The 27,619-nt window shown below is 41.1% G+C and overlaps 1 protein-coding gene across 1 annotated transcript in view; it reads left to right on the top strand.

The window, feature by feature from the left end:
* LOC141907897 (protein TANC2-like) overlaps positions 1-27,619 on the top strand; it is a 112,662-nt gene that overhangs the window by 47,378 nt on the left and 37,665 nt on the right. The window contains exons 3-4 of the mRNA XM_074797652.1: positions 795-995; positions 2,705-2,887. Of these exons, the coding sequence (XP_074653753.1) occupies positions 830-995; positions 2,705-2,887 (349 nt within the window). The 5' untranslated portion in view covers positions 795-829. The remainder of the gene's footprint in view (positions 1-794; positions 996-2,704; positions 2,888-27,619) is intronic.

The raw sequence follows: 27,619 nt of genomic DNA, 5'->3' as shown, positions 1-27,619 counted from the left end.
CTTTGTTAAGATATCTTTCAAGAAAAGCTTTCATGAAAAATACAGTCAGCGAACCATTTTTCGCGAAATTCTCGTGTTCAGACTTTTCGTTGAAGAAAAATTTTTTTGGGAAAAAATTTGAATACAGGCGTACGTCTTTTTAAAGTTTTTGAAATTTTTGTGTGAAAGTTTTCATTCTGACAAAATGCTACAGATTTAGAGAGACTTGGTACATTTAGCCCCTTATTGAAATACAAGCTTATTTCTCTCTGTACACACTATACTTCCTATGATTTTTATGACCGTCCAAAAAATAATATACAGAATGATAATTTCGGTATATTATTTTGAAATGTTTCAAATCATGCCGATAAATCTGTAATGGAAATAATATCAATCTGTATTTGAAAAAAGAAATTTAAAAGATTGTTGGTGAAAAGGTTAACCCTTTCAGTTCGTCTACACCGCAGTGCGGGGTAAAAATCATGGGCAAAAAAGATGGTTTTTGCTAGTACACCGCACCGCAGTGTATTGGTGTAATTAGTAATTATCTCTATTGAAAGATGTCAGCACCTGTCAAACATAGTGAAATACTAGTAACTAACGATACACTGCACCGTGGTGTAGACGCACTTTAGTGGTATTCCCGTTATTCAACACACTAGGGTGGAATTTTTCAAAATTTTCAAATTATCTCCAGTACTATAGGGTATTAATTTGTCAGCATTGAAAGAGTAAAAGCGAATAAATTTTTTTCATACATTTTTGGAATTCTGAAAAATGTAAATTTTTGTTCTATAATTTTGTTTTTGCAGATGTTCACGTGATCCGTAGTTTGAGTTTAAATACGATGGATTTAAACGGCGGTGGCGCCGGCGCCGCCGGTATGATCTGTCCGTCTTGTCACATGCCGTTCGATAAGGGCAAGAAACGTAAACTGATCGACACGTGCGGACACGAGCGCTGCTATTCCTGTATGTTCAACAGCGACGAATGCCCGCTCTGCGAAACCGAAAGTAAGTCGCGTCTGTCTATTTCTCGAAGATTTTTTAGAAATGTTTTTTTGTTTTTAGGGGATTTTAATTTTTTTCATCGTCACTCGTCCCGATTGAGTTGAAAGTTATGGTTAGTTTCGTGTGTTCGTTCGAAATTACTTTTGTTCATCTCTCATCCTTCCCTCTCTCTTCCCTTTCCTCTTTTCTTCTCACGACTTCTCAATATCTCTCCCTTTCTAATATCCTTCCTCTCTACAGCTCGTCTCCTTATCCCATCTGCAATCTCCCTCCCTTTCTCGCTCTTCCCATTCTGTCCCCTCTTCCTTTCTCTTCTCCACTCCCCATTTCTGCTCTCCCTCGCTCCTCCCTCGTTCCTGCTTTCCGATTTCCTCCTTTCCCCCCACCTCTCTTACATCCCCTCCGTATCCAGTCTGCACTCCCCTTCTCTATATTCCCAGGGGCGGATCGTGGGAAATCCAGAAGAAAATAAAAGTCATTTCTCCGCTGAAGCTGCCAAGTCAAACGCTTCTATTGGGGTTTGTCCCTCCATCGATTGTAGATATTTTTGAAGAAATACATCCAAAGGTTGCGATTTCTGAGAGGATGAGGCCGAATCTTTGAGGTTTTAATGATCTTGGGGCAACCTCGACGGGAAGGCAGGTGTCCGTACCCCTGAGACCACCCCCCCCTCCCTAAATCGGCCCCTGGCACTCTCGCTCCACTCTTTTACCCATCTCCTACTCCAGAGTGTCCACCTGTTCATTCTCTTCCTCTCTCTTGCTTCCTCGTCAATTCTTTGTCCTCTTTCATTGCTCCTGTCAATGTCACTCCCTGTCCACCCTTTCTGCCCTCTCTCTCTCTCTCTCTCTCTCTCTCTCTCTCTCTCTCTCTCTCTCTCTCTCTCTCTCTCTCTCTCTCTCTCGACTTGTCAACCGCTCTCTCCCTCGCGTCACGTCATTGATAATCATATTTGCATGTTCTATTAAAGACTGTCCATTTAACGTCGCGGTAGCTGTGAGCGGAACTGACTGCGCGCGTGTCACTCACATATTTGTTCTCCATTAACTAAACACAAATAGAGGCAGAGTCCGCTAAAAGTGTCTTCCGTTTCACGTATTGAGCAAGGAATAGAGTAGACGCTGCAGCTGACAAATAGGCGCGGCACGCTTAACTCGCGGGATCGATCCACGTCTGAAAAATTAATATCTACGTTCGATATACGAATATTTGAAATGGACTTCAAAATGTCGATGTGATACTGCACGCAAGGACACCTGGTGGATCCTCGCTTGCCACAAGTAAAATCCACTATTGCTGCCGTAGTATATGTCCTATTGAACGCTAACGACACCTGCTACATCCTTCTTGCCATGAGTGGAATCCTCTATTGTCGCGGCAATTGATGTCCTACTGTACACTAGCGACACCTGGTGGATTCTCACCTGCCATCCTTTATTGCCACAGTAGGTGATGTCCTACTGTGCACTAGTGACACCTAGCAGCTCCTCGGAGAATCCTCACCTGCCACAGAGCAATAGTGCCAGCACATCCCTTATCAAAAATGATTTTCATTAAAAGGAATTCCATTAACGGTCAGAGTCAAATTAGAACATGACTTGAAAGTTGAGCATCCGAAAGATTACCTTAATCTTTGCGCGAACTTGTGCGCACCCTAAACATATTTTTGAATCTCACTTTTAAATTCTAAATCTCGATTCTTTTTTTTGTAGTCTATAACTCTCCGGATCATCAGGCTAACGGCAATCACTTACGTCAGAACAGTGACACGGCTTTGATGTCGCATCATCGGCCGAAACTGAAAACCAACGGACATTTTACGGCGTACATGCAGTCACGTGACGGGGTCGTCGAGAATACGGCGTTTACTACCGGACCAACCTCTTCAATGACAGGTATGTGTGCATTCTAATGTCTCTGCAGTGTATAGAATATACTTCCAGCTTGACTGGTTTTATTGGCCTGGCACGGCTGATTTCACTGGGGCTGGTTCTGCAGGTCTGTCAGAGCTGATTTCACTGGGGCTGGTTTCGCAGGTCTGTCAGAGCTGGTTCCACTAGCCTGTCAGGGCTGGTTCCACTAGACTGTCAGGGCTGATTTCACTGGGGCTGGTTTCGCATGTCTGTCAGAGCTGGTTCCACTAGTCTGCCACGACTGATTTCACTGGTCTGCCAAAGTTTGCCTTACCGACCTATACAAAATAAGATGCATGAATTAGAAAACGATAAAACTAAAGTTAAACATGAAGCTATGGTAAAAAGTATGTTAATTACAGGTTTAAAAGCATCTAAAAGACTAAAATGTAATTGGTTAAGGTGACTTATTCTAAAGAAATTGCGCACAATAGTTCTTTGGCCAGCTAGAATCGTAATGCAACTGACAAAATTGCATTTTAATTGGTAGAAATGAGTTTTGGAACCAGTTCCACAGTTCATGTCTGTTGTATTACAATTCTAGCTGGACAAAGGGCACTTACTATTGCGCGTCATTTCTTTAGAATAGGTCACCTTAACCGATTACATTTTAGTCCTCGTTTAAATGCTTTGAACCTCTTATTTTTTTACCAATTAAGATCAGTAAATTATCAATTGTTTGAAAAGTTTTATCTTCATGGCAAAATAACGAATTGAATTTGGGAGTGTCAGCCATTTCTGGGAGTGTCAGCCATTTCGGTTAGATATTCACGATTGCGCTCGTTTTGACTCCGGAGTCAAATTAAGCCGACGTCTGTTCGCGCCGTTGTTTGAAGTGAAGGCGTCCCCGGCGAGCGAGGATTATCTGTTTTAAAAGCGAAACGATGTTAATTGTCGACTCGCGAATGATTGATCACCGTGAAGGCTCGATCCAGTTCAACAGGCCGAATACGGGAATTTGGGTTTCCAGGCTAAATATTTAGAACACACCCGACGGGCGGCTGACAGGTCAGAGCCACGTAAAATTCATTGACAATTGTCATTTTTCATTTGCTTAAATTCGCTACGACGAGTTTGTGCGTTTGTTTCATATCGAAGGGTAAATTTGTGAAGGCCAAGTTCGAGTTTTTCATTGTTTCTTGTTTTATGTAAAAAACAGATTTCTAGAAGAGATTTTTTTTTTATCGATTAGGGTTCGTTGAAGATGAGATTGTGTTCGATGTTGTTATCATGCCAGGGGTACAGTAAAAGTGACTATAGGATTAAATCTTTTTGTAGGATTAAAGTTTTTTTGTAAGTTCCCTAACGTGGTGCGGACATAAGTGGATAATTATGGAAGAATTGAATGTGTCTATTATGTGTTATGTTGTTGAGCTACTCGAAGCTCTGTATAAATAATTAATTCATTCCGGTTTCTGTGCCGTTACATCAGAACACTCACGCCGATATATTCATAACTGCTCTATTTACCTAAATGGATCATTGATTACTGATGAAACTTGTTACCGGTTGAGATACTGTTACCAGATCATCAGCTCGATATTACATCAGATTATAGCCGCAATCGAAGCTTTCGGTAATTGCCTGATTTCGACGTAACTATATATATATATATATATATATATATATATATATATATATATATATATATATATATATATATATATATATATATATATAGGGTCAAACCATGGACTCAGTCTAGTCCACGGTCAAACTTAATCCTGAGAACTATGGGAACTGAATCTGTTTCTGTAGTTGCCGGATTCTACTGTTGGGTTTTAACCGAAATTTAAACTTTCAAACACAATCATTCGTCCCGTGGTAAAATTTTGCTCGGGGGCCTGGTCCAACGGGCACGGGTCCATTTGGCCCCCGTATGAACAGTTGTTCCGGGTGAAAAAAGCGCGCGTGATCGTGGCTATGGTTTTGCGTTCGGTTGACTGTAGCTGAAATCCGTGTGTTCCAAGCCTAATCGAAATAAGACCCGGTCTAGGAATTATTTTTAACTAAACGTTTATCGACTCAAGAAATTTACTTTCGACCATTTTAGCGCCGGTAAAAAGAGCAGATTTAGTGAGGAGGTTTATATATATATATGTTTAGAACACCTGTATCTATATACGTGGTGTTTTTTTTTCGCCTTTCGGAAATGTTTCGAGCAACTGTTTTTTCACAGTTGAAACCATATGTTTCACATATCGAAGCCCCGCGTACGTTTGTGTTGAGAACAGGCGGATATCGGTCTATAGGAGCAACGTTGCTCTGCGCGCTGATGTAACGGGGGCTGAGCTAGAAGGTGGTTCAAATCTTTCTAGGCATAGTCAAATAGGCCTACAAGTTAAGTTACATGTTGGCCTATAGATTAAGGACCATGGAGTGCGCGCGCTGTCAGCGTGAGGGCTTTTTGCTGGCCTCCCCAAGAAAATTTGGAGAATTTGGATAATTTATCTGAGCAACTAAAATTGTTGAACACGATGATTACGCAATATTGTTATCTTAGCAAAACGTGAGGGGTCATAAATCTGCTCCGACTTACGTTCATTTCTCAGTGCGGGCAATATCATTTATTTTGATGGTTTGAAGAATATGTATTTTCAATGAATATTTGAGAGAAAGAGAGGGAGATGGAGAAAGGGAGAGGGAGAGGGAGATGAAGGAGAGGGCAAGGCAGGAGTGGGAGAGAGAGGAAGGGAGACAGAGGGAGTGAGGGAGAGGGCAAGCCAGGAGAGGGAGAGGGGAGGGAGAGGGAGAGGGAGAGGGAGTGGTGGGTGGGTGGATGTTAAGAAAAGACGTATGAAAGAAAGAATGAGAAATGGGAGAGAGGAGATGAGGTGAAAGAAAGAGTGAGCGAGGAGAGAAATGAGAGTCAGAGGAATGAGAAGAGAACGGAGTGTGATGACAGGAGATTAAGGAGGTGAGGAAGTGAATGAGGAGAAAGTAGATGGAGGTGAGGGAGGTAGATAAGAGGCAGAGAGGGAGAAGACAGGGAAAAGAAAGAGTTATAGGGGAGGTTGTAGGGAGGATGGGAAATGAGAGTTATAGGGGAGGTTCTAGGGAGGATGGGAAATGAGAGTTATAGGGGAGGTTATAGGGAGGATGGGAAATGAGAGTTATAGGGGAGGTTATAGGGAGGATGGGAAATGAGAGTTATAGGGGAGGTTATAGGGAGGGTGAGAAATGAGAGTTATAGGGGAGGTTATAGGGAGGGTGAGAAATGAGAGTTATAGGGGAGGTTATAGGGAGGGTGAGAAATGAGAGTTATAGGGGAGGTTATAGGGAGGGTGAGAAATGAGAGTTATAGGGGAGGTTATAGGGAGGGTGAGAAATGAGAGTTATAGGGGAGGTTATAGGGAGGGTGAGAAATGAGAGTTATAGGGGAGGTTATAGGGAGGGTGAGAAATGAGAGTTATAGGGGAGGTTATAGGGAGGGTGAGAAATGAGAGTTATAGGGGAGGTTATAGGGAGGGTGAGAAATGAGAGTTATAGGGGAGGTTATAGGGAGGATGAGAGGAGGCGAGAGGCGGAGAAAGGATATGAAAAGATCTGTACGATGATGATGCATATGTCAGACAAATGTAGGTTGTAACTGAGGGTAAAAACATCTCAGCTCATTTCATTCAATAATATACAACAGTTTGATGCTGTATTCAGTAATTCAGTATTTTTAGCCGCAGGCATCTTGTAAAGTATAGATATCTAGCTGTTTGAACGTCTATTCAACGACGCCGCTTGTTTTTCCAGTCATTTTCCCCCCCACCTTTCCTCGGCTCGAGAGAGCAGCCAGCGCGAGCAGCCAGCAGCCGCGTTCAGCTTGTTAACAAGCTTTCAAAAATACCGAGCTCTCGTGAAGGACGACGCGCCGAAATAGAATAACAACGAACAAAACCTAGGGCTAGAAATATGAAGGTCGTTTATTGTAGCACGCGTTGCAATCGTAATCAGATTTTAAGTTTTACCTCGAAAATTTGTTAGAAAGGTTTAATCGACAAATTTTCGTAGAAATTTGGTGAAAATTTGGATTTAAGTTTCGATTTGGAGATATTGAATCTAAAAATTAGACTGCAAAGTTCGATCGGATATTTTGAACAGCAATCTCGATTGAAAAATTTTGAACGATAAGTATAAGATTTCTAAGAAGAAGTTTTTAGAAGTTTTAGAAGTTTTCTAAAGACTTTGATTCAAAATTGAATGGTGTAATTTCTATTAAAAAATTGGAAAATTTCGGTTTTGTCAAGAACTTGAAATTCATCTGGTAGACAATTTGTTGGAGAATCTAATAGAAAATGTTGAATTTAGATTAAGAAATTTCGAATACATGGTGAGTGAACTTCTGAGAATTATCAAAAAGAATTATGATTTTCAAAATATTTCTCTAAAATTTAGTTTGGTGAAATTCATCTAGGCCTATTCGGCATAGGCCTACTTATAGGCTACCTGGCTGTCAATCCTAGTTCATCTTAACGAGCTAATTAGTGATATTATTTTTAACGACATTCTTGTTTACTCTCTCTCTTTTCTTCTCGCAGATTGGAAAAGCTTGTTCAGGAAGTTGTAAGCCTGTAAACATTTTCCTTTTTTTTCTACTCGAGGTAGAAATCTTGTCAGGTTTGGTCTGAGCCTTTATGCGCTTATGCAATGTACATAGCTTACAGCGATCGGGCATTGACCATACAAACCACTGGTGCACAAGTTAGATCCATTTCCACAGTTGTTTGTGTTTTATTTGACTCTGGACCCAGTTTCACAATTGTGTGGGTTTGATTTGACTCTGAACCCAGTTCGACAGTTGTGTGGATTTAATCTGACTCTGAACCCAGTTCCACAGTTGTGTGGGTTTAATTTTACTCTGGAAATAGTTCTACAGTTGTGTGGGTTTAATTTGACTCTGGAAACAGTTCCACAATTGTATGGGTTTAATTTGACTCTGAACTCAGTTCCACAGTTGTGTGTATTTAATCTGACTCTGAACCCAGTTCTACAGTTGTGTGGATTTAATCTGACTCTGAACCCAGTTCCACAGTTGTGTGGGTTTAATTTGACTCTGGATCCAGTTCCACAGTTGTGTGGGTTTAATTTGACTCTGGAAACAGTTCCACAGTTGAGCGGATTTAATTTGTCTCTGGAAACAGTTCCACAGTTGTGTTGTGGGTTTACTTTGACTCTGGAAACAGTTCCACAGTTGTGTTGTGGGTTTAATTTGACTCTGGAAACAGTTCCACAGTTGTGTGGGTTAAATTTGTCTCTAGAAATAGTTCCACAGTTGAGAGGATTTAATTTGACTCTGGAAACAGTTCCACAGTTGTGTGGGTTAAATTTGTCTCTGGAAATAGTTCCACAGTTGAGTGGATTTAATTTGTCTCTGGAAATAGTTCCACAGTTGAGTGGATTTGATTTGTCTCTGGAAATAGTTCCACAGTTGAGTGGATTTAATTTGACTCTGGAAACAGTTCCACAGTTGTGTGGGTTAAATTTGTCTCTGGAAATAGTTCCACAGTTGAGTGGATTTGATTTGTCTCTGGAAACAGTTCCACAGTTGTGGGGTTTAATTTGACTCTGGATCTAGTTCCACAGTTGTGCGGGTTCAATCAAACTTCACTCGATTCCACCAGACGTCGATTACAGAAATATAAAAGCGAGTTGATAAAAATCACGAACAAACGAACGAATGTTTGAATGAATTCGATTCCGCGCTCTCGGAGAAAGAACCGCAAATTGAACACGAGTAAACATTAAATAAGACGCACAATAGTTACGATTTTTATCGAAAAGGATCGGCATTGTGGAGTGTTTGTCGAGGGGGCGGTCGAACGCACTTCAAATCAGACAATCAGCCTGTTGCTCGTGTTATTAAAAAACGACGTTTTTCGAAGAAGGTTTTTGAAGAGTCTCGAGAGAAATGTCGTTAAAAATGTCGCGGGCGAGCACAGGTGGAAATTAATTCTAGTCGCGATCGCGCGGGGACAATTTGGCCCGCGTCCAACTGGCCGGTGTGGGACGGCAGACACATAGGTCGTTTTAAGGCCGTTGACCCGGAAAATCTGGAAAACCCGAGGAATCAGAAAAGTCTCGAGAAATTCAGGGAAAAGTTTAACTGAAATAAGACTAAAACCCACTATCCACAGATTAAAAGAATTTAAAAGCAAGTATTTATTTATTCAATCTAAAATATATAGAATACACGACGTTTCGATCTCACCCTAGAGATCATCGTCAGGTGTGAGAAAATTCTTGTTTTTCAATTCTTTTAATCTGTAGGTAGTGGATTTTTATCTTATTATCCGTTCACCACGTTTGAGTGTGGTTATCGTTTCTTTAACTGAAAACTCGGAAAACTCAAGGAATTCGGATGATGCTTATCGGCCACGCGTTTCTTTATCAATACGGGATTCAATGAAAAACGAATGAATTGTAACAGTTTAAATGTAGTAATTTCTCTCATTCACTATTGATTAGATTCGAGTAACAAATGGGCTTGTTGGTTTAAACGTTCTCACTGTTTGAATATACTAGCAGGTCTGGGGCCGGTTCCATAGACAGGGCTTAGACTTAAGACCGGTCTAAGACAAACTTTAGTTCTATAGCCAATCTAACAACTTAAGACCAGTCTTAAGATTTAAGACCACTTTTGGACTTACGTCACGACTGTGCAAATGGCCCCTAGGGCGGGTTGCATAGTCATGGCTTAGACTTAAGACCGGTCTAAGACAAACTTTAGTTCTATAGCCAATCTAACAACTTAAGACCAGTCTTAAGATTTAAGACCACTTTTGGACTTACGTCACGACTGTGCAAATGGCCCCTAGGGCGGGTTGCATAGTCATGGCATAGACTTAAGACCGGTCTAAGACAAACTTAGTTCTATAGCCAATCTAACAACTTAAGACCAGTCTTAAGGTTTAAGTGACTATGGAACCGACCCCTGGGGAAGATGGTCTTGAAATCTCTAACAGTGGGCCATTTTTAGCTGAACAAAGTTTGCCGGCCGACTGGTAGTTGCTTACAGCTTGCAGGGACGGTCTAATTACTGCTACCTACATAGAACACCTAGACATAGAGTTCGACCTTAACTGTAGAATGAACTGCTCGTTAATGTTGTATGTGTATGTTGTGGTAGGGGAAAGTTGTTCTTGAAGTTTAGTTTGAACCCATTAATCATGAATTCAACTCAAATTGGCAGCCGCAGACAACTGGTATGCATTACTAACTAACTAACTACTGTACCAAGAACTGCTATAGTTTGAGAATGAATCTCAAAGAAGTAGTCAAGATTCTAGTCGAAAGACTTGAATTCTTGAGGCAAATAATAAATTTGTTACTGCGGAGTTTTGTTCTGAAGTAGGGAACTGGATCTAGAACTGTGAAACTGGTTTCAGAACTATGGAACTAGTTTTAGAACTGTCAAACCGGGTCCAGAACTGTGGAACTTGGTTCAGAACTGTCACAACAGGGGTCAAGAACTGTGGAACTAGGTTATAAATTCTTAAACTGGGTCCGCAACCGTGGAACTGAGTCCACGATTCGGGAACCGCGTCATGCACTGTGGAACTAGGTCCAGAATTGTCGATCCCAGTCCTAGACTGTGGAAATAGATCCAGAACTGTGGATCTGGGTTCATAACTGTGGAAATGAGTTATACGCTCTGGAACTGGGTCCAGAATTGTCGAAAATTCGTCTTAAACCGTGGAACTGGATCACGAACTGGGGATTCGGGTTCAGAACTGAGTATATGATTTTATAGCGCAACCACTGAACTGGGTCGTGTAGATGGCGCTCTAAGCGTTGCGTGCGCAATTCAATTTTCGTCGGTAATTTATTTTTGCTCATCTCATCAAGGCCCGGCGGGATTCATCAATTCAAACTAATGAAATCAAGGCCTTTAATCGTATTTTAGAGGCTTTTAGTGTTTATCGCGACTAACTCCCCATTTGCTCCCCCCTTCTCCCCTCCCCCATCCCCCGAGAGATGTAACTTACAAAACATGATATATATACATACAATATATATATATATATAAGTTTAGCAAGTATGTTATACGCAGTGACAATGACATATCTCTGCGAGTGTTACAGCTAACAGGCGGGCGACTGGTCTAGACACACAATCACTGATTATTAGAATAAATCACAAATCACCCTTCACTAGACTGCATCACCGTTATAGAATAAATGGTATCGGCTGGCTAGTGCGCCGGCCGTCGAGATTCCATGTCATTGGAACAAACGGCTGTCATCGTTTTTTCCGCGTGGGTCTACATAAGAAAGCGCTTATATGAAGATCGATTTGGTGACACCTTAGTGAGAGATGTATGAAGGCTGCCAACTTTTGGTCTTTAAAAGTACTTAAGTACCAGGAAACAGGGAATTTGGTAGTGGGGGGTGGATCTAGGGTCTGATTTAGGTAGGGGTGGATCCCGAAAGCTATATCATATAATCAAAATTTAATCTGAAAAAAAAGCTCGTCAGAAAATGTTAACTCGTGGAAATACGGAGAAGTTTATGAATTAAGAGTTTTTTGGTATTTTCCTGAAAAGTTTCTGGGCAACTTGGACATTTTTAGGAGCGTTTCGCATCCCTGCACACTTGTTGGATGCGCCCCTGAGGGTTGTGGTGACCCTGATCAAATCAGATGAAATGTCGACGAGATCGTAGAAATCGAATTCTGATGATAGAAGATTGATTTATAGTTTTGTTTGTATCTCTTTTTCCGTAACCTCCTCGTTGCGCGGACTCGCGTTCAGAGACCCAGTGCGCTTGTAGTATCAATCAGTCTGGTCTTTAATCGGTAATGAATTGTTTAGCTCGTGATCACTCTCGGTCCCGCAGCAATCACCGAGCGATCGCCGGGGAGATCGCGCGTTACGACTAATCGCATTCCTCGTTTATTTGATTTTGATTATCGTCCGCCCGTCGTCGTGGCGATATCGCCGCCGTCGTCGTCGGTGATGAGTTATATTGTTGTCATTATCGTCGTGGTAACGACGCGGTTGTGAATCGAATATGGGGCCCGTTCTTTTGTTTGAACGCGCGCGCGCTGGGAATCGAAACGTGCGAAGACGACACCGTCACGATTCGTAGAAGAATCGAGCGGCACGATTCATTTACTTTCACCGATTCGCGAGTCGCTGAATTAAGAAAAAACGAATTCGCCGAGATGGTTTACGTAATTACGTGCGTCGTCCACAGTGTAAGGTTTCTTTCTTGAGGTTCCTTTTGAAGTTGTTGTCATTCAATATTCGCGGTTGATTGAACGTATTCCGATTTAACCCTTTCAGTGAGTCTACACCGCAATGCGGTGTATAAACCAGTGATGGATTTTTGCTAGTACACCGCACTGCAGTGTATTGATTTAATTAGTATTTAATAATTATCTCTCTTGAAAGATGGCAGCACCTGTCAAACATAGTGAAATATTAGTAACTAACGATACACCGCGCTGCGGTGTAGATGCACTGTAAACACACTAGGGCAGAATTTTTCAAAAATTTCAAATTGTCTCCAGCACTATAGGGTATGAACTATTCAGCCGGGTGAAGAAACATGGTAATAATTCCCTGGATTACAAACCCTCTACCGGGGCGGGGGCCAATTCTATCAGATTTACTGATTACGCTATTGCGCAATACGTAGAGTGTATTCTGGTCGAACCGAACGCGACAGAAGAGAATTCCTGAATCCGTAGGGACCGATCAAAACCTGAAAAAATCTCTTTCGGCCACTCTTGCCTGGTTTAGTGATTATGCTATTGTCGAATAGGTCGAGCGTATTCTGGTCGAAACAAACGCGACAAGAGAATTTCGGAATCGGTAGAGACCAATTAAAACATGTCCGAGTTTTCATTTTACGTAGGTCTTTTTGTAGGTATTGATCTTTAGGCTCATTTTCGAGGTCAAAGTCGTTATTTTTAAAGGTTCTTTCGAAGGTCCGTTTAAGAAGGAGCTCGTTTTATTCACTTCGTTAGCTCTTTCGTAAGCTACTTTGAAAAGTTCGTTTTCTAAAGGTTAGTTCTTAGATTTTTTTTTCGAAATTGATATACCGGCTTGTTCGCAGTAGACGGCTGAACTGGTTCCAGTAATTTCTTACTCAGGGTGCAGGGATATATTTAGTATATTTCCATGACGATAGATTCTTCAGTTCCGGCTTAATTGATATTTCAACCTCTGGAAACAAAAGAAGTTTCATACCTTAAAATTTGCTTTTTTTGGTGGAAAATTTCATCGTAGTACGGTGTATGATGGGAATACCACGATGCTGTGTCTTCATCACAGTGCGGCGTATTGTTAGTTACAAATATTTACAATGTTTGACAGGTGCTGATATCTTCCAATAATCTTTATGAATTGCCAATTCAATGTATACATCGCACTATGGGGTAGCCATGAAAAAGTGTTGGTGGATAATACACTGCATTGTGGGGTATACACTGAAAGGGTTGACAGGTGCTGATGATATCTCTCAATAGTTCTGACTTATAGATTTTTCCGTGTATACACCGTACTACGGGGTAGGCACAATAAAGTAAGGGTGGATAATACACCGCATTGTGGGGTATACACACTGAAAGGGTTGACAGTTGCTGATATCTTTCAATAATTGTTACTTATTGATAATTCTGTGCATACGCCGCACTAGGGGGTAAGCGCAATATAGTTCGGGGGGATTATACACCGTATCGTAGGGGTACACGCACCGAAAGGGTTAAGCGCCGCGCTGTAAGAAAATTACGTAGCAATAAAAACAAATTTGAATTCCTATTCGTTCGGGACATCCAATAACCCGCGTTATTTAGTAATCTCGGCGAATTCCTCGGCGTCGATAAAATTCCGCGACGTAAAAAATCCTCGGCAACCCGGGTCGCTACGACAACCATTGTTAGGTCGTAGATCGCCGCGCGGTATTCCGTAATGAAGAAAATCAATAGGAAGCGAAAGGTGTAACTTTTGTTTATCGAATTACTTACCGCGATCCGTAAATCAAAAAAATATCCTCGGAAATGACGCGACCATCATTGATTATCAATAGTCTTTAGATTTCTTTGAATTCTTAACGTTTGATTCTCTGGTTTTATGGACATGTTTTCATTTCATTTAACCTGCAGAGGCTCGATTCATTGGTAACCAGTTTTAGTTGTAACTTTTGGCCTGGTTTTGTAGATGGGTTTTTAGATTTCAGGTTTACATGTTTTAGGGTTGGTTTTACAGACTGGTTTTACTTGAACGCTATAGGGGTTGGTTTTAGAGACCAGTTTTAACCTAAACCCTGCAGGGGCTGGTTTTATAGACCAGTTTTAACCTAAACCCTGCAGGGGCTGGTTTTTTAGGCCAGTTTTAACCTAAACTCTGCAGGGGCTGGTTTTATAGACCAGTTTTAACCTTAACCCTGCAGCGGCTGGTTTTATAGACCAGTTTTAACCTAAACCCTGCAGGGGCTGGTTTTATAGACCAGTTTTAACCTTAACCCTGCAGCGGCTGGTTTTATAGACCTGTTTTAACCCAAACCCTGCAGGGGCTGGTTTTTGATTCGATCTTTGATACAGGGATAGTTTTTTAGACTAGCATATATATTCGCTGTTATCTTCCTAAGATCAGTCCGTTTGATGATGAAGTTTGACCCGACCGGTTTCTGATTAATATTTATGTTGATGGAATTTGTCTCGGCTGGAGACGGTGGTCATCCCTCGCATCTCTCGCATCCCTCGCAGCCGCATCAAAACGATCAATTTACTGTGACAAATATTCCAGCACATCGAAATATCGAATGATGACCGATGACGATTCTGTTCTGTGGTAATGGCTGTTACTTGGCAGAAAGTTTGTATCAGACACTGGTCGATAATAGATCGGACATCAGTCGACAACTGGTCAATCTTATTGTTTGAAGTCATTTTAGATCTTATTAGTGCGATTAAATCTTAAGTTCTGGGGCCGGTTTCACAGACTGGTATTACCTTTAACCCGCGGGCTAACTCAATTCATTTTCAATTTACTTTGCCCCTGGGTTAACCCTTTCAGTGCTGACTAATTAATACCCTATAGTGCTGGAGATAATTTGAAAACTTTAGAAAATTCCACCCTAGTGTGTTGAATAACGGAAATACCACTATAGTGCGTCTACACCGCGGTGCAGTGTATCGTTAGTTACTAGTATTTCACTATGTTTGACAGGTGCTGCCATTTTTCAAGAGAGATAATTACCGATTACATCAATACACCGCAGTGCGGTGTACTAACAAAAATCTATCACTGATTTATACACCGCACTGCGGTGTAGACGCACTGAAAGGGTTAAAGGTAATACCGGTCTATAGAACCGGGCCCTGGATTTACTTAACTTTACTCTTGACCGTTAAGGTGTTCAGCGTGCCCCTCTTTTTCTCCATGAAATCGACAATTTCTATGCACTTCAACGATGAAATTGCGATCTTCGAATGTCTTAGACCAGACGTAGGGTTAGTCTCACTACACGATGCGATCTTCTTACAACGACGGCAGTCGCACGGCCGACCTTCCCCTGGTTTCACATGAAGTTAGTATTTAAAAGGCAGCGCTTTTTTACGAAGGTCTGGTGAGTTAGCTAAATCTGATCGATATGACCGTATACGGCATGAGAGGGTTAAACCGACCCATCCTGTTCTCCTTGCCTCACCCCACCTATCAAACCCCTCTCACAATCTTATCCAGCCATATTTCCACCTCCCATCATTTTCCCAACTTTTTCCTCACCTCTTCCTTCCCTTTCATCATTTTCCCAACCCCCCCCCCCCTTTTACAGGATCTTTCCCTTTTCGCATATTTTGCAGTTCAGTTCTCTTTTTTCAATCCTCTACACCTTACTCACTCGCACTCGTCTCTCCCCCATCCTATCCCCCAGTCTCTGAAATTAACATTGATTATTCATCCAATTCGTGAAACAGTAGCCGGCTTTTGAATATTTGATAGATTCACATCGATAAATAGAACACCTGCGGTTTAGCACTTAGTGACACTACTATACACAATTAGCGTTGTAATTCTACTAGTGTCTGATTGACTGTAGGGATTAACTGATCCCCGAGATTATCTCAATATTTACAGGGCCTTCTCATTCTCGATGACTTCACTGATTCGGTGAAATTGTGATGAAGTTGCTAAGGAGACTACATTATCGCTGACTTCGACAATTCAATTAACCCTTTCAGTGTGTCTACACCGCAGTGCGGTGAATGAATCGGTGATGTATTTTGCTAGTACACCGCACTGCGGTATATTGATGTAATAAGTGATTAGTTTTTATCTCCATTGAAAGATGGCAGCACCTGTCAAACATAGAGAAATATTAGTAACTTACGATACACCGCGCCACGGTGTAGACACACTATAGTGGTATTCCCGTTATTCAACACACTAGGGTGGAATTTTTTAAAATTTTCAAATTATCTCCAGCACTATAGGGTATTGATTAGTCAGCACTGAAAGGGTTAAATCATGAGTTATTAGTTGAAACTATGAGTCCAGTTGGAGATCGATGACTTAGAAGATGGTCTTAAATCTAAGTAATCTTGAACATGTCTTACGCTGTTAACCTGGTTATTGAACCGAAATAAACTAAGACTGATCTAAAGTTGTTTTATAGTGGAATGGGTTTTAGACCAGTCATAAGTTGTTAGATTGATTATAGAATTGGAATGGGCTTCGGTTGTTAAATCGGTTATAGAACCAAAATGAGCTTAGACCGGTCTTGGTCGGCCAATGGTCTCGTTTAATTATTGGATTGGCTATACAGATGAATCCACTTGATTCGGATCATTTGCGACCAACAAAATTCACCCAGTTCACGGGAAATTGAGATAAAACGTAATTTTCTTGTATGCTAGTGGAATGCAAAAATTGCCCGGATTAGTCCGAAATCCTGTGTAAAGGGGTTGGACAGTATAACCTAAATGGGTGAATTGCACAGGCCTATGGCACAAGACTACAATGTCTCTTGGTCTAGTTTAGTTTATTGAGCCAGTTCGAGTAGGAACCCCGCACCCCCCACCCCGTCATCCGCAGCCACGCCGCGACTAAAAAACGTTGATGAATGTGTTTATTCACGTTTAAAGGGCGGGCTTTCATCCTAATGGAATCTGGTGTCACAAACACTCTGCTAAAACACTTATTTCTTACTGGCGCTGATGAGAAAGGAGGTGTCATCGACACACACCGTCAGGGAGTGTGTAAGCCGCGAGCGCTTCGCGTAATTTTTCATCCGAAATGCTATCTGTATTCGACTGGCGACTGATGACTCGCTCCGCGCGCTTTCATTGTCGAATATAATCCTAACCAGTCACTTGATCTGACTCCTTTTAAAAGTTCGCGTTCCAAACCTTTTATAACCGGTGCATTAGTGTCATATGTAGATGTATTAGTAAGCTGAGGTATTATAAACAATCGAATATTTCACTCGTGGCAATGAGGACTTCGTGCCACCAGCTATCCCGCTAGATGGCGTGCGTAACAGTGCGACGACCCCGTCAAAATTTAGTTCATTTTCAATGAACTTTCATCGAGATTTTTAGCCTCCCTCATCAGAAATTAGGCAAATCACTCCCCTCGATAAACTCAGATGATCTTTAGGTTCATACATAAGGTGGATTTTAATAATCATCATTCAAAGAATTTGCGAAATTATGGATAGACTTTAATTGAATCTGAGAAGAAATCCGGGAGTTGTTTTTTGAGTGCACACTAGCGACACTTGGCGGATCCTCGCTTGCCACAAGTGGAATCCTCGATTGCCACAGTCGAACGTAGAGTCCTCATTGAGCATCCACCTGGTATCAAGTACTGCATCAATGGGGAACCCGCAACACCAGCTATCCCACCAGATGGCGTGACGAGCAACAGGTCAATCGGGTCTTATCTCTTGCCTGTAAATAAATTATCAAATCTTCCGTTAGATAGAAATGATAGGTTATGTTCGGCTCGTAATGTTTTAGGTGATGAATAGCATTTTATTTTTAACTGCAACCTACTGAATGAAATCCGTGAAAATATTTTGAATCTGAACTCTTTTGGAAATCTCGATATTCTAAAAAATCCTACAATCCACCTTGCAAAATTCATTAAAAAAGGCTTAGATGTATATAGATCCCTCCAATAATTAGTATGTTGTAAATAGTGTATGTATATATTGTTAATAACTTTGTTATATTTTATCATAACAAGTTTATACTTTCTATTAATCGTAAATATTGTATACTTTGTATAAGTCTCCCTCCATGTACCATAGAAATGGTTTTTTTTTTCAGTTATAAAGATGTTTATTCCAAATATTAATATACATTATAATATAAGTTCCAGTTCCAAGGTACAAGTACATTAGAAATGGTTGGAGAAATGGTTGGAGTGTAAATAAAATCTCAATCCTAATCCTAATCCTGGTGGTGTCGTCTCAGTTGTCAAAATTAGTACATTTTCGATGAACTTTGCAACGAATATTTAGGCTCCCGCAATCCAACTGTGGCAAGTGAGGATTTCACCAGGTGTCGCCAGCGGTACTGGGTTACCGCGCTTCAATTCCTTCTACATTTCAATTACATCAGAGTCAAATTCTCTTATAAGGAAATCAATTTCTAATGAAATCAAAACCGTACGCTTAGCGATAAAGCGAATCTTATATCCATTCGATGACTTGTTCGATATCTTTTTTTATTTTGAAGCCTAAAAATCCAGTTGAAAATCAGTTCATTTTCGCTACAAATGACTGATGTCTTGCGCCATCTGGTGAGTGCTGGTATCCCATTAACCCTTTCAGTGCTGACTAGTTAATACCCTATAGTGCTGGAGATAATGCCGTGTTTAATAACGGGAATAACACTATAGTGCGTCTACACTGTGGTGCGGTGTATCGTTAGTTACTTGTATTTCACTATGTTTGACACGTGCTGCCATTTTTCAAGAGAGATAATTACTAATTACATCAATACACTGCAGTGCGATGTACTAGCAAAATATATCTCTGATTTATACACCGCACTGCGGTGTAGATGCACTGAAAGGGTTAAGCCACCAGTTACTAATTTTTCCTTTTTCGAAAAAATCTCTTTTGGTTTTTGAGGCTGGTTTTGAAATCAAAACCGTATTGTCGAGACGAGTCAAGTTTGAGTTCGGGAATTCATCCTGTTGAATTCACCAGCGTTAGCGTATAAATACAATACATATACACGAACTATCCGTTATTTAAAGCTCGTTAATGACCCGATTAACCAATTAACTGTCTTATTGACCTTGTTTACGATCTAAACGTTTACTCGTTAATATCGTAATTAACGTTAATTAAGCGACCGACTGTTTGCGTCCCGTTTCATCAAACTAAATGCTTCGTCGTTTTCGTTTATGGCGATTCGACCTTAAATGTTTTTTTGTTTTTTTTTTTCGACGCGGATTCTCGGCGTACGTTCGACATCAGGGCTCGCGCGCTACTAGCCCTCGATTATCACGGTTCCCACAGAACAGGGAAATTGGGAAAAATTTGGGAATTTTGAAATGATTACGATTCCCTGTTTGGAAATATTTGGGAATTTGAGAATTTTTCTCAAATCGGGGAAATATTTGGGAAATTCATTTACATTTTACGTATCGCATTTGCCAAGGGCGACTTTCTTCAGCGATTTCTCTTGAAAATAATCTTTATCAACCAGTCACCGCTAAAATGTTGACTAGCATGATGGTGTGTGTTCATTTCCATTTGGGAAAATTGAAAAATCACCCATGAAGTATTTGGGAGAAACCTGGAAAATTTTAATTCATGTAACTGTGGGAACCATGGATATTCCTAGCAATTTATTGTGGAAATTAGTATTTACCTTCTAACCCTTTCTGTACATCTACACCGCAGTGCGGTGTATAAATCGGTGATGGATTTTTGCTAGTACGCCGCATCGCAGTGTATTCATGTTATTAGTAATTAGTTTATATCTCTATTGAAAGATGTCAGCACCTGTCGTACACCTACAGATTAGTAACTAATGATACACCGCACCCCAGTGTAGACACTAAAACAGTATGCCTTATTCAACGCACTGGGGTGGAATTTAGAAAAACATTTTTATTATCTCCAGCATTTTTTATTAGTCAGCACTGAAAGGGTAACGGCTTGAAAAGTGATGAGATTCTACGTTTTGCTTCTAATGCTATGAAAAAGATATGGTATTTTAGAAAATCTGGTCTGGATGATTTTTTCTTGCGGTTCAAGTACGGAAGAGGCCTAGTATTCGATCCCATAACTTTTCTGCCTTTATTCAGAATTATTCAGTCCATTTAACCCGGAACCATGCGAACAATTATTCATCAATCGGATTTTACTTAATTTAGATTTTACTTAATTTAGTGGAATCTGGTCGGTCCTAGTCACGTGAAATAAGTGAAGTTCACAGTTACCCTTTCAGTGTGTCTACACCGCAGTGCGGTGTACGAATCTGATGGATTTTGCTAGTACACTGCACTGCGGTGTATTGATTTAATTAGTAATTACTAATTATCTCTCTTGTTAGATGGCAACACCTGTCATAGTGAAATATTAGCAACTAACAATACACCGCGCCACGGTGTAGACGCACTATAGTGCCATTTCCATTATTCAACACACTAGGGTGGAATTTTTCAGAATTTTCAAATTATCTTCAGCGCTATAGGGTGTTAATTAGCCAGCACTGAAGGGTTACGAGGAATCCTGTCAGTCCATAGTCACGTGAATAAAGTAAGCTTTACAGTAACTTTAAAACAGTCAATCCCTCGTGTGGCTTCAAAAATAACTGCGCAATTGGCTTCTTCTTAAATGAAAATCTTTCCGCCCAGCGACGCTAAGCCACTTTGTGACTCGTAAACGCGACGCAGCTGACAAAACAGATCGTACAGTTTATCCCGCGAAACGGTGACGAATCGGTGCGAAACATGACGTAATTCCGGCTTACGGTCAGTTATCAGCGGGCTTACCGGTGACAGGGGTAAACATTAACTTTTTTCCCTATAACTCGACGAGCGCCACTCATCGCATCGTACTGTAGTTAAGTATTTTCTCATGAGCCGGCGGTGAGTGGGCGAGTGGTTAGAGCGTTCGACTCCGGGAAGCCAGGTCATATTTTTCAGAATTTTCAAATTATCTTCAGCACTATAGGGTATTAATTAGTCAGCACTGAAAGGGTTAACTGGTAGATACGTCTTGTTACGCGCATGACTTAAGTAAATTTATTACTGATATCACTGTTCAGAGGTTGGTGGTGAGCCTAGATTCCATCAGGTTCACACTCTGCTGAGGTAGATTGATCTAAAACGACTGTTTAACCCTTTCAGTGCGTCTACACCGCAGTGCAGTGTACGAATAAGTGATGGATTTTGCTAGTACACCGCGCTGCGGTGTATTGATTAAATTAGTAATTACTAATTATATCTCTTGAAAGATGGCAGCACCTGTCAAACATAGTGAAATATTAGTAACTAATGACACACCGCACCGCAGTGTAGACGCACTATAGTGGTATTCCTGTTATTCAACACACTAGGGTGGAATTTTTCAGAATTTTCAAATTATCTTCAGCACTATAGGGTATTAATGAGTCGGCACTGAAAGGGTTAACCGGGTCACGGTTGAAAAGCAGAAGTAGAATTCGAACGACGTTTGCACGATATTTCACGATCACGCGCTCGCCCCTCCTCTCCCCACGGCGCATTGTCCGGGGATACCGATGAGTTTTTGATCGGCGTCAGCGCGCGCCGGGGTAAACTTATCGACATCGGAAAAATCGGAATCAATCTCCGCCGTCCCGCGATCTTATAAACGCATTAAAATCCGATCAAATGAAAATAAAATTTATCGAGTTATGATGATACGCGCGTCGCCGGCGGGTCGATCAATTTCTCGCGGCGTTCTCCGAGTCGTTTTCAGCCAAGCGGAAATATTAGAAAATCATTCGCTCGAACGACGAAATCGCGTTGATGAGTTCGTCAGAATTCATTTTTCGGCGCTTCGCGTTTTATAGGCTTAAGATTTGTAAGTTATCATGAGGGTACAAACGACGTCCGAGGCCTAATGAGAATCACGTCTTAAATACGAATTTCTTAATGTTACATAATGTTAGTGTTCGTCGAACTTTTCTGAGCAATCGAGTCTGGATTCACGTTTGAGTCGGTTAGATATGACTCTCGAGACTCCATTTGCTTTATCAAGGCTCGATTTCGAAACCTAACACCCTGCTTTTAGTTCTATGGCCAGTCTAATGACTTAAGACCAGTCTAAGCTCACTCTTTAATTCTGTAACTAATTTAACAATCCAATTGCAGTCTAAGTCCCTTCTATTTCTTTAACCAATCTAACAACTTAAGACCAGTCTAAGCTCATGTTGGTTCTATAACCAATCGAACAACTTAAGACCAGTCTAAACTCATGTTGGTTCTATAACTGATCTCTGAGACCAGTCTAAGCTCATGTTAGTTCTATAACCAATCTAACAACTTAAGACCAGTCTAAACTCATGTTGGTTCTATAACTGATCTCTGAGACCAGTCTAAGCTCATGTTAGTTCTATAACCAATCTAACAACTTAAGACCAGTCTAAGCTCATGTTGGTTCTATAACCAATCGAACAACTTAAGACCAGTCTAAACTCATGTTGGTTCTATAACTGATCTCTGAGACCAGTCTAAGCTCATGTTAGTTCTATAACCAATCTAACAACTTAAGACCAGTCTAAGCTCATGTTGGTTCTATAACCAATCGAACAACTTAAGACCAGACTAAACTCATTTTGGTTCTATAACCAATCGAACAACTTAAGACCAGTCTAAACTCATTTTGGTTCTATAACTGATCTCTGAGACCAGTCTAAGCTCATTTTGGTTCTATAACCAATCTAACAACTTAAGACCAGTCTAAGCTCATGTTCATTCTATAACTGATCTCTGAGACCAGTCTCAGCACATTATGATCCTTTAACCAATCTAACAACTTAATATGCTAAATAAAGGTTGAAGACCACTTTTGGACTTTCACATTGGACCTTGAATTCAAAGTTATTGAAGTTTTTACTATTATCCCGATCGCATGCATTAAGGGCGGCCTCAAAAGATTTTTGTCGTGCTGTGCTCGCTGGGCTCGAACGGAATGCAATTTTCTCGGGAGTGGTTAAATGATTCTTCCGAGGAATTTTTCCGAATCTTCCTACGAAGATCGGCGCATCTTATTGCGAAGGCTCATTGAAGCTCGCGAGCCACACTCGCGGCGACCTGCGAGTGTGCGATAATCAAACCGCCTGTTTTTACGCGGTGACGGACAAAAAACGTGAATCGGCATTTCTACGCTACCTGTCCATGCATAACTTACGTTTGTCACCGGTGCCGGTGATGGGGTAATTACCCCCTGTGCGGGTACAGGGGTAATTACCCCTGTGCGGGTAAAACGGTAATTACCTGTGGCCTGTACTAATGAAGCAGGTACCAGCCTTCTTATCAGTTCACCTAAAACGGTCAAAACTATGTCTTAATTCATTTTTAACTGATTTGTCTAATTTAGATGAATTAAAGGCCAATCATAAGTTTAAATAGGCCTAGACAGGGCAGGAGTAGATTTGCTGTCGAACCAAAATGAGCGTTGACAAGTCTTGCGTTGTTAGATTTAGTTGAAGAACCGAAAATGGTCTTTGACTGGTCTGAAGTTTTTAGAACAGTTAGTTATACGTAGAACCAAAATGAGCTAGTTTACACCAATCTTCAGTAAGTCGTTAGATAGGCTATAGAACCAATTTATGGTCTCGGTTATAGATTTGTGTTTTTGGTGGTTATGATGGCTCTTTTATCTGATAAATCGGATATGAAGTGCTGAGACACAAAATGAAATAACAGATTATTTATACAAGAATCAGACAATAGGAATAAGATTAAAGCCTGATGGTGGCTGCTAATAGTGTTTAGCCGAAACGTCGCTCAAAATCAATTCTATTCTATTCAAGAATTGTTCATCTTTGACTGAATCATCGTCATCCATCTTCATATGGGAATGTTGGGGAACTCGCTATAAGCATGGGTCAACACACTGAGCTTATCAGTAGTATCAATAACATAGTTAGCAGCAGTGACAAAGGCCCCTCTAAAAGTATTGGTAAACTGCACCCTGGTTATTCAATATACAACCACCGAACTTATATCTCCTGAAAGCCACATGTTTTCTGTGTTGAAAACCGCTCGGACCTGTGTGCTGTCGTTATTAGTTTACAAGATATAAGATGATAAGCTTATAAAAACTGGCTGTACGGCTGCACTTAAGCCTCCGATACATAGTAAAATGGCTGTAACAGTATACTGTCGACACAGCTATAGGCGATTGTAGCGGAAACGTTCCCTTATGCACGGATATTGTGCCTCTTCTCAACTCATTATATGTAACGTTGAAAAGAAACGGCGACAATTCATTTTGAATTTTTCATCTCTGACTGGTCATCCATCTTAACCCTTTCAGTGCGTCTACACCGCAGTGCGGTGTATAAATCAGTGATAGATTTTCCTAGTACACCGCACTGCAGTGTATTGATGTAATTAGTAATTAGTAATTATTTCTCTTGGAAAATGGCTGCACATAGTGAAACACTAGTAACTAAGGATACACCGCACCGCAGTGTAGACGTTCTATTGTGGTATTCCCGTTGTTCAACACACTAAGGTGGAATTTTTTAGAATTTTCAAATTATCTCCAGCATTATCGGGTATAAATTAGCCAGCACTGAAAGGGTTAAACACGGATATTGTGTATCTTCTCGACTCATTATATGTAATGTTCAAAAAGAAACGGCGACAATAATGTCTCGATAGAAGTAACCGAGGTGCGGAATCAATCACTAGCGGTGTCGCCGGCGAGTTTTATATTACTTACGCGCGCGGCGACCAGAAAAAGGTGATTGCAAACTAAGAGCGCGGAAAAAGAGATTCGTGGGAAATGTGCGCCGTTTGATATAGGAGAATGTTTCGCGAGAACGTTACAGCGTCGCTCGGTTAGATTTCCCCGGAGGTGCCGCGTACGAATTGTTATTAATCTGTCTCCGTACTCGCTGTGTACGTGTGTATGTGTGTACGTGTGTACGTGCGCGCTGATCGGTATCGACCACTTCTCAAACCGCTTATACTAAAAACGATGACTCCATTCTGGGCCCAGTTTCACGCGTGTGAGGCTTTTATTCGCAGGGATGAAAATCTTCCGACCATAGACGGATTTCCGACCTTTTCTAACATTTTCTTTATTCCTGAGAACAGTGTAAATCACCTCAATCGCGGGTGTCACATCGGAGCACTCCTAACTACGGAGCGCTCCGATGTGAATTTAAGACGGTTTACGGCAGTTGTTCGCACAACTGTAGAGTCGGAGAAACCAATATGGCGTCTCATTCAAAAAGCGGCTCTAATTCAGGCCCAAACTATTAACATTTTGACCAAAAAGTTACTGATTTTTGTTCCCCAAAAATATTCCCTTTTTTTTTGAAAATAATTTCCGACTTTTTCAATATGGGCCGTTTTCATCCCTGATCGCTGAATCGAGTACTTACCTTGTGTGGGTTTAATTGCACTCTGAACCAAGTTCCACGGTTGTGTTATTTTACCCTGAGCCGTGTTCCACAGTTGTGTGGGGTTTGATTAGACGCTTAACTCCATTCCACAATTGTGTGGGTTAGAATTGACTGAACTCCATTCCACAGTTGTGTAGGTTCGATTTTACCCTGGATCCAGTTCCACACATTTACTTGCGACTTTGATTTAACTGCGGATCCAGTTCCACAGTTGTGCTGGTTTTAATTTGACTCCGAACCAACTCAACAGTTGTGCAGGCTTATTTTGACTCTGAACCCAGTTACATAGTTATATGGGTTTAATTTGACTCTGAACCAAGGTCCACAGTTGTGTGGGTTGAAATTGACTCTAATGCCAGTTCCACAGTTTTGTGGGTTTGATAGGTTTCCGGATCCAGAATCGCAGTCTTGTGTAGGTTCAATTCAACTCTGAACCCTGTTCCACAGTTTTGTGGGTCTGATTTGACAGAACCCAATTTTACAATTAAATGGGTTTAATTTCACTTTGAACCCAGTGAGCATTTTGTTATAGTTTCACATAAAATGCGCATAACATACAAATAAACTGACGGACAAATCAATGATTGTAAAATCAATAAACTAAAATCAATAATCTCTCTGGTAATACACATGCGTACAATGATTAGGTTATGATTCCAATACATCGAATTACTCAATCATTATTGATAGGAAATCAATCAGATCGATATTTACTATCGCGGTCCAAGGTGTGTTATATTTTGTCCTCATTCTATTCAGCTGCTCCTATAAAAATCAATGACTCGATTTTATAGTTCGCGTTAAATTTGACAAGTGGTCGTAAATAATGACTAGAACGCTTGACCGGCCACAATAGGAGATAAAATATGATATGCGTGTCATCGTGGTGGTCGCTGACCTGGAAACCTGGATAACTGGCGGAATCGGGAGTTATGAAGGAAAAATCGGGCAATTTGACAAATTTCACGAAAAAACGTTTTGGTGGAATTCAGCAAAAATTTTTATTACTTAACTTCATTACTTTAGGTAAAGAATTGTTCTGCATTGAAATTGGTAAGGGGAGATTAGGTTTATTGGATGGGATATTATCCCGCTCAGAGGGCAGGATAGCTGTCTTTGTACCCATCTCATAACAGGGTCAGTCAATCAGTGATATTGAGAACGTTTCTGACATCCGTAAGATTTGTAATATCATTGCATTTACCCTTCGCACTCGAGACCTGTATCAGTAACTAGTCCCACTCTCCCTCAAACCCGCAATCTAATTTAGCGCTAGATAAATAAATGCTGGTCATTGCTTCACTTACTTCAAATCAATGGGTTCTCTCTCCCCCTCCCTCCCTCCCTCCCTCCCTCCCTCCCTCCCTCTCCCTCCCTCCCTCCCTCCCTCCCTCCCTCTCTCTCTCTCTCTCTCTCTCTCTCTCTCTCTCTCTCTCTCTCTCTCTCTCTCTCTCTCTCTCTCTCTCTCTCTCCTCTCTCCCTCATTCCTGCCCTCTCTGTCTCGTGCTCAGGATCATCACTGGTTAAATTAATCTCAGTCAGTTTGACAGCTGAATCAATAATGCCGTGATCTAATTTACGATAAATACTGACTGCATTTCCAGTGGTCACAGTGGTCAGCTGAATACTGTCACAGTGGTCAGTTGAATACTGACCAATGTGGCTGGCTTCATAGTGACTCAGTGTTGGTGCACAGTTCTGTGCTTATAATTTGACTTCGAAACCAGTTCCACAGTTGTATTGGTTTAGTTTGACTCTGGACCCAGTTCCACGGTTGTATTGGTTTAGTTTGACTCTGGACCCAGTTCCACAGTTGTATTGGTTTTGTTTGACTCTGGACCCAGTACCACAGTTGTATTGGTTTAGTTTGACTCTGGACCCAGTACCACAGTTGTATTGGTTTAGTTTGACTCTGGACCCAGTTCCACAGTTGTATTGGTTTAGTTTGACTCTGGACCCAGTCCCACAGTTGTATTGGTTTAGTTTGACTCTGGACCCAGTTCCAAAGTTGTATTGGTTTAGTTTGACTCTGGACCCAGTTCCACAGTTGTATTGGTTTAGTTTGACTCTGGACCCAGTTCCAAAGTTGTATTGGTTTAGTTTGACTCTGGACCCAGTTCCACAGTTGTATTGGTTTAGTTTGACTCT

Source organism: Tubulanus polymorphus, chromosome 6, assembly GCF_964204645.1.
Source record: "Tubulanus polymorphus chromosome 6, tnTubPoly1.2, whole genome shotgun sequence".
Taxonomy (NCBI): domain Eukaryota; kingdom Metazoa; phylum Nemertea; class Palaeonemertea; order Tubulaniformes; family Tubulanidae; genus Tubulanus; species Tubulanus polymorphus.
The sequence above is the reverse complement of the archived record's forward strand: the minus strand, read 5'-3'. Positions and strand labels throughout refer to the sequence as shown.